At 43.2% G+C, this 12,086-nt stretch overlaps 1 protein-coding gene across 4 annotated transcripts in view; it reads right to left on the reverse strand.

Moving 5' to 3' along the window:
- The window catches only part of RMND5A (required for meiotic nuclear division 5 homolog A), a 41,127-nt gene extending 33,109 nt beyond the window's left edge, over positions 1 to 8,018 (reverse strand). Inside the window, exon 1 of one of the 4 annotated variants that reach the window (XM_074991682.1) lies at positions 7,750 to 8,018. In XM_074991682.1, coding sequence (XP_074847783.1) covers positions 7,750 to 7,891 — 142 coding nt within the window. In that variant the 5' untranslated portion in view covers positions 7,892 to 8,018. The remainder of the gene's footprint in view (positions 1 to 7,749) is intronic. The other 3 variants (XM_074991686.1, XM_074991684.1, XM_074991683.1) reach the window with 3 other exon arrangements.
- Between the last annotated feature and the right edge of the window lie 4,068 nt (positions 8,019 to 12,086).

The raw sequence follows: 12,086 nt of genomic DNA on the forward strand, positions 1-12,086 counted from the left end.
CAATCTCATGTCTAATTAACTAAACCAACAGGTCTCAAACAAGGATTTAAAGAGCAGAGATGGGACACAAAGGACTTGCTGGTGTTCCAGAAAGAGATGGCTTCTGACATGGCGCTAATTACATGTGACAGCTAACAACACATTGTTCCTTTCCAGATATTGCTTTTCCATTGTATCAGTTTCACTAGTTGCCTTGGGAATGTTATGAAAACACTAGTGGGATGGAAGGTGGCTCTATGTATAAAATAATAAATATGGAAACATTTGAGAAGCCCTAAACTAACCCCCAGTATCTCCCAGGCAACTCAAACCTTCTCTGCCTCAGTTTCTCTTTGGGTGAAATAGTTATGGTTGGAGAAATGGACTTTCTCTTTGGTGTTCTGTGTCAATCCCATCTGCTTCCGAGATTCAGGAATTCTTTCACCTCAGCTACACCTACACTTGCATTCCTCTTTTGAAGGAGGATTGTGTATGAAGGAAATCAAAAATGAAATGCTGATTTACATATCTTGTGCTTCATTTGCAAAATCTCTTTTTGAAAGATTCTTTCGAAGGAAAAATGTAGTGTAGGTGTGGCTCTCTCGAAAACAAACCCCGTTTACAAAAGTACCCTTATTCCTAAAAGAAAAAGAAATTAGGAATAAGGGTTCTTTTGAAAACGGGGTTTATTTTCAAACAAGCCACATCTACACTAATTTTTTCTTTTGAAAGAACTTCTTTTGAAAAGAGATTATTCAAATGAAACATGTGATATGTAAATCAGTGCATCATTTGCATTTTTGATTTCCTTCATTTGCGTTCCTCTTTTGAAAGAGGACATAGCCGTACAGTCCTGTTTCAAAACCTATCGCTGATGATTTTTCTTATCACTGCTTCCTCCCAGGTCATTCTACAGGTCACACCTTCAATCAGGCACACGCACATTCAATCCTGTGTTAAAATATCCCTCTGTGTACACAGCAATTGCTAAAGTGAACAACTAGTCTCAGAACCATTTTCCTAGCACACCTAGGTATATATCCTTCCCAGGGGAAATATTTCAAAGGATGGGATCCTAAAATGTCCACAACATTTAATAAAACAAGGTACAAAAAGCAACCTTAATTACCATTATTTTCTCATTCTCTGTCTTGAACTACTGTTGGCTGGGACAGAGCATTACAGAGTTTCTCTTCTGATATTTCAGCCATTAAAAGATGTGGAACAAACTGTCCTCACAAGACTGACAAGTAAGAAGAGAGGAGAAACAAAATGTAACTGCCATAATGTACTATCCCTAACTTTTAAGACAATGTGAGGCGTTTTATGTGAAGGAAACCAAGGACTTCTTACAACCAAAGTGTACCTGCCATCAGAGGGACCAGACACAAACTTTTAGCTACTTATTTCACACACCTGCTTTGAGGTATATCAAACATATTTGCCTTGTTTGCTGACAAAATAATCTTTTTCTGCCAATACAGCTCGAGAAAAGCAAGTTCCCCTTCCGTCTTGTGAGTTACCAAGACTGTATGCTAAGTCTTGGTTGCAGAATCTTTATTAATAGCAATGTTTAAGGTTACATCTTGACTATGACCATAATAGTCATGTTTCCTCTTTCGCTTTTCTTCATAAAGCCATGATCTTTGTCACCAAGGTACAGACCTATTAATACTCTATATTCTATTGAATGTACATGGAATAACCACAAGAGGACAGTCTCCTCTACAAATTGTTACAAACGTGACTCTGGGCCCACAAATTAGGAAGCATGTTTATTTGAATGACTTTAAACTATCAGGTGAATATTAATTGTTTTAATAACTGTTATTATAAAGTAAGGGATACTTGAATTTTCAATTGTCCATGATACATCATTAAAATATGAACAATGTATGGAGATCTACATGCTACAGCGTCCACACCAAGCTTAAGCTGTACCAGAGCTGTGTCATATCAACACTACTATACAGCTCAGAGTGCCGGCAGATGACAGAGTACAACCTTGCCAAGCTCTCATCCTTTCACATGCCTACCCTACGCAAGATACTTTGCATCCTTTGGCTGAAGAATATCTCCAACCATGACCTGCTCCCATGATACCACCAGGAGGACACGACCACTATCATCATGAGAAGATGCTGGAGATGGATAAGGCACATGATGAGAAGGGAGGCAGGTGCCATTGTAAAAAATAGCACATCACTGAATGCCTGAAGGACAACAGAAACATGGGAGGCCCAAGACAACATACTGTTGAGGCAGATATGAAGAGAATGAACTACAGCTGAGATGCACTGGAGAAAATGGCCAAAGACAGACAGAAGTGAAGGACCTTCGTTACTGCCCTACACGTCAGTGGACATAACAGGCTTTAACTAACTAACTAATCTGGCATAAAATCATGACTTTTGCCATGACAACCAACCAACCTTGGAGACTACACATGAAGCAGAAAGAAAGAAATTCCATTCATCAATGCCTCCTCATCAATATTCACTAGGGTCATACTAGTCCATTCTGGCCCTAAAATCTATTAATCTGAATTTTAAAAGATGTTAATTTGAAAGCTATGCTATTTTTAAAAAAAGTTCAAGTAGTTTCAAGTATTATACTACACTTATTCACAGTTTTCTCTCCCCCATCAATGACTGTCGTTTCACAATTTCCCTAACTGGTATGAACAAAACACACACACAAGAAGTAGAAACTGATTACAGAAAAACCAGGACAATCTTGACATAGAAAATTCTGTCAAGCACACAAAGGAAATTAAAAAAAAAAGCACTCTCCCCCACACCCTCAAATCTTTCAGATACAGTTGTTTCGGACATTATTTGAAACAAATAATGGGTTAAAAAATTCAGACAGAATTTGACGTCCCTTTAATAATTCAAGATTCATGGACAGCAACAGTCTGACACTTATATCACATCATCATGTGTGTATAATTCTGATTTAAAATAAGAGAATACACACATTACGGATCACACACCAGCACAGAGACAAGAGGTCAAAATCAAGCTTTCTACCAAGACATTCCACATAAAAGACCAAGCTGTAGCAATTCCTGCAGTATGCTTCTACACACTATAGGACAGCGGCTCTCAACCAGAGGTAGGCATTACCATGTGGATGTGTAGAGATATTTTAGTGTGTACACCAAGTCATCTAGATATTTGTCTAGTTTTACCACAGGCTACCAAAAAAGCACTCGTGAAGTCAGCACAAACTAAAACTTCATAAAATTACTTGTTGATGTTGTTCTTTATACTAAATGTAAGTACAATAATTATATTTTATATTGATTATATGGTCAAAATGAGAAAGTAAACAAATTTTCAATAACAGTGTACTGGGACTCTTGTATTTTTGTACAATTTTGTACATACAGTAAACTCTCTCAGATCCAGGAGGCCAGGGATCAGGAGGTTGCCAGATATTCAAATATTTTGGATAACAGAGAAGTATACTTAGCATATGAAAAACAAGATTAGATATTAAGAAAGAAACAAAAATGTATGGAGAGTATTTCATTTACCAACAACAGTACTATTTGTACACTGTAAACTTTTACCGCATTTGCTGTATTTATTTGTATTTACTTTCACTATACTGTACTTACAGGAAATGTAACTAAAATTTACTTATGGTTAAAATGCCAACTATCTGAGATTTCTGTTTGATAGAATGCTGTATATGAAAGTTTACTTTAAGTAGTTTTTAAGGGAGGTGAAACTTGGGGGAACACAAGGCAAGTCAGACTCCTGAATGGGGTAAAGTAGTCTGAGAAGGTTGAGAACCACTGTTAAAAGACAGAGAAAATTCACAAGAGCAGCCTGCTGAGAGTGAAAATTCATTAACTTCATTGAGAAGTCTGTGCTCCCATTCTCATTATTCTCACCTGAATGCTCATAATAAAATCTAAATAAAAATCCAGAAAAGGGCTCAAACTATAAGAGGGAGGAGAGCGTAAATCATTTTCAATGCACTGTTTATTTTACCTCCTTTTGTCCACTTCTTTTACTTTTTGTACATATTGACAATTAAGGGTCATATCCTGTAATGACTCTCACATAGATCTTTAATTACGTCAGTTAGGTTATTTGCATGAGTAAAGTTACTCATGCACATCAGTTTTTGCAGATGGGCCTTTGGAGTGTAAACACTGGAGGGGCCGAGACCTGGCTGCTTATACCTCAACAAATTTTCTAAAACATTCTGAGTACATAGAACCTAATTTTCAAAGGCACTGGGCCACTAGTTTCCAGAGATTTTGCTATTAGCTGCAGGTACTTAGCTTTCCTGAAAACCAGGCCTTCTATAGGATAGTTGTAAATTACTTCTAACAAAAACAAAGCTTCAACACTGTGTTCTATTTTAAACCTTATAAACCACTAGTGAAAATGAAATTAGAACTTCTGCTATCCAAAAAGGCAGATTTATAACATCCCTAAGCAGTCTGAAGCTGTTCAGCACATACCCCTTTCTTTATCCCAGAGTGTTTACTAAGCAACAGCAATATTCACGTCTGGCTGCTGTGGGGTTATTGCTCATTTTTCGGTACCAACCAACATCTTTTACAAGATTGGAAAAAGACATCAGCAGCCTCAAAGCATCTTGCTAATGGTATAGAAAACAGCCATAATGGCCGTGTCTACACTAGCCCCAAACTTCAAAATGGCCATGCAAATGGCCATTTTGAAGTTTACTAATGAAGCGCTCAAATACATATTGAGCGCCTCATTAGCATGCGGGCAGCCGGGGCACTTCGAAATTGACGTGGCTCGCCGCCGTGCGGCTCGTCCCGATGGGGCTCCTTTTCGAAAGCACCCTGCCTACTTTGAAGTCCCCTTATTCCTATGAGCAGATGGGAATAACGGGACTTCGAAGTAGGCGGGGTCCTTTCGAAAAGGAGCCCCGTTGGGATGAGCCGCATCAATTTTGAAGTGCCACGGCCGCCCACATGCTAATGAGGCGCTCAATATGTATTTCAGCGCTTCATTATTAAACTTCGAAATGGCCATTTGCATGGCCATTTCGAAGTTTGGGGCCAGTGTAGACACGATTAATGAGGAACACAGACAGAAGAGAATAAAGACATACAAGAACTTTTTGTTTTGTTTTAATAGCAGTTTTTAGGCTGACCTTTCTGGTTAAGCAGAATCCCACTGAGATCAATGAGACCCTCTGCAAGCAGAAGGGACATATCACACAACTCTCCTCACAGGATCAGAGCTCAGTTTGTAAGATGTATATTTTATTAATTGTCTCTAACATACAAAGTGTGAGCCACTTAGTCAAACCAATTTGTACAGCAAAGAATGAATCGTGGACTGATAAAACGGGGTGTAGAAGGAACAGATTTAATTTTACCTGCCTGAAAAACTTGAATATGATGGACTATTGAAATGAGCTTCCAAAGAGGGAAACTCTTTAAAGAATTAAACTCTGGGCGATAGTAACACTAGGGATTTCTGATCCACCAACTCCTGTAAAATGTGTAACTGGAACAAGATTTAGCAGGTGATTAACAGCAGTTCAAGAACTTCTCACAGTATGGAGATTCTACAGCCAATATTGAACTGGACTTCTACAATTAGCCAAACTGTAAGATCATCAGAAGGCCTGCCCATAGCCACTCTGTAAATTGCTACATCTAAATAACAGCCCTGATCCTGCCAACATCTAACTTTACTCAGATGAGCAGTCCCACTGACAACAATGCAAGTAAAGTGATGTGTCTGGACGAGAACAAACAAATACAATTCTCGGAACTAAACAAAAGTGGATTCTAGAGCACAGAGACAGTATAGCCCATTAATAAATACAGGACTGGGATCTTGGAACTCCCGGATTCTAATCCCATATCTATCACTTCCTCTATGGCAATGGGCAAATCAAACCACTTGTCTCACCACTCCTTCCTCTTTCATGTATAAATACTGAGTTTCTTACCTTGCAGGGATTTTACAAGGTTTGTGCATTTCATGTTCTTAAAGAGCTGCCATGGTTTACAACACTCTGAAGGTGCTAAATATTATTTGCAAATATAATACTTACGAGTACATTTGTCTTCATCTGAAGCCCCATTAAAACTCTGTTTACCAAAATACTTTCAATCTTATCCACTTCACAGGCAACAAACTCAGTGACCCAGAAAAATCAGCAAACCAGTTGTTTATGTCAGCCTGCCTGGCTCTTATGACTGCTTTTTCAATAAGCACTGCCTAACCCCATTGTTACTCAACGCAAAGGAATAAAGATATAAACATATTGACCAATATAAAGATGACAACAGAATCCCCTAACCAGGACTCATTTTGAACAAGGAATAAACAGGAATGCTCAAAATGGACCAATGTGTGTCCCAACTCAACACCCCACCAGAAGTGTTAACCTCCTCCATCATCTAAAACAAGGGTCTGTTCATGCTATGGTTAGATCCATGGTGGCAACGAAGGTTTAAGTTCAGAGAGTAGCAGAGATCTGCACAGTTCCCTGAGTGAGCATAAAGAGCAACTCCTTCTTTTAACTGACCAGTTAGAGAGAAAAAATGCCCCTGTCCTTGCAGAATACAGAAACTGAACAAATAAAAGATATTATCTCAGCCACCCTGTCTCCCTGTCTTACAAGATCAGAAAAACCCTGTCAGGAAAACTACTAACAGAAACAACGGTGCTCAAATGCTCTGGTTAACATGCTGTTAACTGTAAGGTGGGGACGCGGGCTAAATTTAAACATGGTTGTAACCTCTTCACTAAACTGTTATGACCTAAGTTACAAGGACACTGAATACCACCTAAGAAACTGTAAACAAAGGCTTGTTTCCATTTACAGAAACAGTATAAACAAGGAAGGATGAATACGGAAAAGAATAAGTTGGTCTAAAGACAGTTTCCTTAGACTTTTGTATGTTGTCACTGGCTAGGAATGTTACCCCTTTTACACCTTGTTTATAAAAATGCTATTTTATTCTTCGAGTGTTTAAAAATCACAGCACCTGAAAAAAATGGCCTTTCCAAACTTGCAGGGCCAAGCTGGGGTTGATGGGGCCAGGAGGAACAAGGAAAACACCACAGCCCAGGTTAATTGTTCCAAACAACAAAGGGGTGATGGTGGTGAAGGGGGGGGGGGGTTATAAACAAGATTGGATCATGGGGGGGAGGGAACCAGGGTCTCTGTCGGAGGAAAGGATGTGAGCCTCCTGCAGGCACAAAGAAAGTGGAGCTCCACTACTTCTTACAGATACAGCTGGGAGCCAGGGGAAGGGGTCCAAAGGGAAGCCAAGATCAGGAGTCGTTCAGGCGAGTATTGGAGAAGCCAGGATCAGAGAGGACAGATGGGGAACAGGGAATATGTAAACAAGGATTTAGGGCTGAGGAGAAATGGGATGGAGGAGTCGGGGGGGGGGGGGGGGGGCGACAAAAGTCGGGATCTCAGGGAGCAGAGAGGACCAAAGAAAACCGGGATGGGAGGGGGGAGAAAAATAGGATTGGGTGAGCCTGGGAAGAACCGGGGGCGGGGGCACTGAGGAGAACTGGGATGGGAGACTGGAGCGGTGGGAAGGAACCTGGGATCGGGGAACCCTGGGGGGTGGCTGAGGGAACCCGGGATCGAGGAAGCAAAGTGGGACGAGAGAACCCGGGATCGGGGGCGCCCGCATGGCTGAGGAAAACCGGGATGGGAGTCCGGGGACGGAGGGGACCCGGGATCGGGCTCTCAGGCGGAGCTGTGGGGGCAGCCCCGGGCCCGGCGCGCCGCACGTACTCTCGCTCTGTAGGATCTCGCGGCGCAGCCCCCCCGCGTACTGGATCAGCTCCTCTAGGCTCCGCTCGCAGAGCTGCCCGTAGCCCGAAAACTTCTGCAGCACCTTCTCCAGCTCCCGCTCCACCGTCACGCACTGATCCATCGCGAGCGCGGCGGGGCTCCCGCTCCCTCCGGCCGGGCCTCCCTGCTGCCGCCGGGCCGGGGTTTTCTTTACAACTTCTCCCGGAGGCTGGGCAGGCAGTGTTATTGTGCAGGCAGCGCACAGGCAGCCGGGGTCCTTAACGGCAGCGGGCTCACTTGCTGTGCAGGCAATGCCGTGGGCACCCTGGGTCCTCAGGCAGTGGTTCAGGAAGTACCGTGGACGGGCGGGGTCCTTAGAAAGCGTCTATGACAAGCGGCGGGGTGGGTTGTGTGTTGGTTTTGCTACTCCGCGCACATGGAAGAAGGGTGTCTGGCTTCGCGCTTGTGCGGCGGTTGTAGGTGGGCTGAGGTCCTCGATGGAATTATTTTTTTCAGGCAGCATCGCAGACACCTTGGTTCTTCGGCTGGCTGGGAGACAGACTGGGTAGCAGCGTTTCGGCTGCTCTGCTGACGCCGCGCGCCGGGCCCAGGGAGGGGCTCGGAGGCGGGGGGCGGGCTGCGCAGTGGGGGCGCTCAGTGACACCCCCCCCCCACAGCGCTCCTGTTCCCTAGGCAGGCGAAGGGCTGCGTGGGGGCGGGGCGTGTGCTGTGTCTGCAGCTATAAATGTTGAGGCGCATTTCTCGGGGTGGGGATAGACCTGCTTCCAGCTGCGCCCACGGTACCGTTAAACAGCAGAAGACCTCACAAGTCGTGATCCTGCACGGGGCGCCGTGTGATACGTGCGCAGCACTGGCTGTATGGGAAAGGGCTGTGTGTGTGGGCGGGGGGGGGGGGGGGGGGGGAAGGGTTACTGTGCTTGTGGCCATCCTGGGTGTTGTAACTTGCCAGTGGCCTTTTCCCCAGGAAACACTATGACTTCTATAGGACTTCTGAAGCTTTGTTTCCTTTACTCGGGATTTTGCTCAAATTGAGTCAGCTCTTCTTGGAAAACTAATGGCAGACAATACCAGGTCAAGTATCTTCATCCCCCACTGCTTCCATACCCAAACTTAACAGTGCCTGCTTTGTCTAATCAAGCTTCCGCTATCTCTGTTTCCCTATCTTAACATCTTCAGGAGCTCCAGTTACACAGTTCATTTCACTTTGTTGCTCTTAGCTCCATGAATCTGCATATAGTTCCAGTGCTCGCAGGTGTTTTCAAACAGCACCATTCTGAATAAGATGGAAACTTCTGGGTAGCTTTTTTGTTCAGTATCCTGTATGTAGCTGTGGAAATGACAAGAAATATGTTGCTTTAACTTTGCTGCTTGGAAGAACCCTTACCAGTTGCAAAACTACAAGAGAAGGAAATTCCTGTTGTGGAGGATACTAGTAGAGCATCATGATCGAGTGTGGTAGAACATGCTTTTTTTTTTTTTTTGGTAGCAGGAATGTGTGGGGGGGGGTGGGCTTCAAAACTACTAGGCTGTGTCTACATGGGCACAAATCTTCGAAATAGCCATATGTCAAAGATTACTAATGAGGCGCTGAATTGAATATTCAGCACCTCATTAGGATGCTTCCGGTCGCGGTGCTTCGAAAGCATGCGGCTCGGTGCGGCTACACAGGGGTCTTTTTTGAAAGGACCCACCCCTTTCAAAATCGCCTTATTCTGATCAGTGAGTGGGATAAGGAGATTTCAAAAGCTGCAGGGTCCTTTCGAAAAGGACCCCCGTGTAGCCGTGCACTTTCGAAAGTGGGGCTTTCGAAGTGCCACGGATGGAAGTGTCCTAATGCCAATGAGGCACTGAATATTCAATTCAGCGCCTCTTTAGTAATCTTCGAAATGGCCATTAGTATGGTTATTTCGAAGACTTGTGCCCATGTAGACACACCCCTAGACCTAATAGCTAGAGATTGTCATAAAAGATGGAGCTCTTGAGTAAGGTAGAGGGACAAGTCTATGGTGTAGGACCCCCAGCACCCTCTCCCTTTCTAGCAAGTTGGAAGAGGAGGAGTTGGCTTTTTGCTAGGTTAAGCTGAACACTGAGCTACCTCCTATGTCTTATTTTGGACTCTGCTTTGTGAGTTTGATCTTTTGCCTGATTGGCATCTACTCCTTTTTTCAAACCCTGCTTGAAAGCTTCATCCTGTTCCTTTAACGTCACTTAAAGTTCACTGTTTAAAAAATATTAACATCACCACTTTTCTGTTTGGGAAACTGATGCACAGATCACAATGAAATTTCATCCTCTATGGCAGAGTGTAACTGAGTCTTATGGCAGGAATCAATTTATGCTTCAGTATTAATTTATATGAAACTCTTTTCATTCCTATAGCTAACTGAATGTAACCAATGATTATTTTCAGTTGTTTCTCCACTGCACTGTCAAGGTGGTACATTGTCTTAGGCGTTGGCTGTACTACAGTACCTGCAAATTGCTTCATTTTAATTGTTTTGCTTATGTTTATTTTCTGCCATGGATGATAAACTGAATTAATGGGCTCTGGTGCTTTGACAAATTACAAACTAGTTTGTAGCAATAAAGAGAATATTTTTAAAGAACAACTTGTTCTGCTCCTGTTTATGCTGGTTAGGACTCAGTTCATGTGCAGTGAACATTCAGGATATTAACTACTGGAAGTTGGAAGCCAAAGAGAGAGTGTGAGGGAAGAAAACTGTAAATAGAACAAGACCAATACTGCATTGCTGGAATTAGGAATTTTGCTCGAGTTCACTTAATATTAACTTTCATTGCAGATACAATACAGTAAACTCCTATCCGGCAGCCACAGGTATGAAAATATTATGGATAATAGAAAGGGATCTTTTCACCAGTTTTCAGCAGTGCTGCCCTCCCCAGTGTCCTCAGCAGCCTGGTGGCTGGAGTGCCACCTCCCCAGCCCATACTCCCCACCAGGGTTCAGCAGCTCAGGGCCTGGCCCCTGATGCTGCACAGGATTGCTGGCTTCCCCTGCTCTGGCCACCTGTCCCACTGCCCTCTTGCAGGGGTTCAACAGCCCTCAGCAGCTCAGACCTGGCCAATTATGTTGCGTGTGAGGGCTGGCACATGGCTGAGAGATCTACCCCCCCAACTCCAGTGACAGTTGATGAGCAGCCCTGGAGCCTCCACAGCTGATACCCAAGGAGGGATGGGAATCAATGAATGCAGCAGCTTTGTCTCTGCTCCCTACCAGTGCCCCAGGGCCTGTCCCTCTTTAAGAAGGGGAAGCGCACCAATGGCTCAGAGTGGGATGGGATGGGATCCCTTCACCACTTGGAAGAAGAAACCTAGTCTCTGGGATAGCACCTGGTTGCAGTGCTGGTTATTTGAGAATACTGATTAATTGAATACCTGTTAAGAGATTCACCTCCATATGTACCCATTAAATCTGCACTAACTGTAGCCACCTATAATTCTTCCTGTTAACTGTCAGAGTAGAACCTGATTAACTACATTTTGGCTAGTGCAGCTTAGTATAGATTGGTGCCCAGGCATAAGGGAACAGAGCTGAGACATTTGTGAAGACTTACCACTGTATATCCTGAATTTAATACATGCTTGTTGGTTTGCTGTAAATGCCTAAAAGTATGAGTTCAATTTTGTGTCTAAATCTGAGATTCTTCTTTGTAAGTAGTATTCCCTTCACATTCACAGTACTTGCTCTTAGAGTATAGGATGAGTTTTTTCTGACCACTTATTAGTAATTCTAATTAGGCAGTTAGAATTAATTTTAAAGTAGGTCCTTTATAAATGCCAGTACTTATATTGCCTTTTTTCTATCCATATGCTTTTAACATTTGAATAAGGGGCTCTTCACATTTTTCATACAGTTTAAATCTCATTGAATAATGTGGGTGCATGATATTTGGGGAAAAATGGTAATTTAGTAAAGTTGTCAATCATTGTACCCAGCCTATATAGTTAGGACTAAGTTGGATGGGGAAGAAAATGAGGGAGATTAATACAACATGGTGATGTGGGGCGGGAGGAGAATAATGCCATGTCTATCATCTCAGTGCTTCAAGGGTTCCTCCTACTTTAGCTCCTTGAAGTGATTTATTTTGATGCAAAGTGTAGTTACACACCTCATAGAGTGGGAAGGGACCTCTGGAGGTCATTGAGTCCAGTCCCCTGCCCTCTTGGCAGAACGAAGCACCATCCCTTTTTTGTTTTTCTTTTAATCTGTTTGCCCCAGATTCCTAAATGGACTCCTCAAGAATTGAGCTCACAGCCCTGGGTTTAACAGGCCAATGCTCAAACCACTAGGAACC

Source organism: Carettochelys insculpta, chromosome 4, assembly GCF_033958435.1.
Source record: "Carettochelys insculpta isolate YL-2023 chromosome 4, ASM3395843v1, whole genome shotgun sequence".
In the NCBI taxonomy this organism is placed as follows: domain Eukaryota; kingdom Metazoa; phylum Chordata; order Testudines; family Carettochelyidae; genus Carettochelys; species Carettochelys insculpta.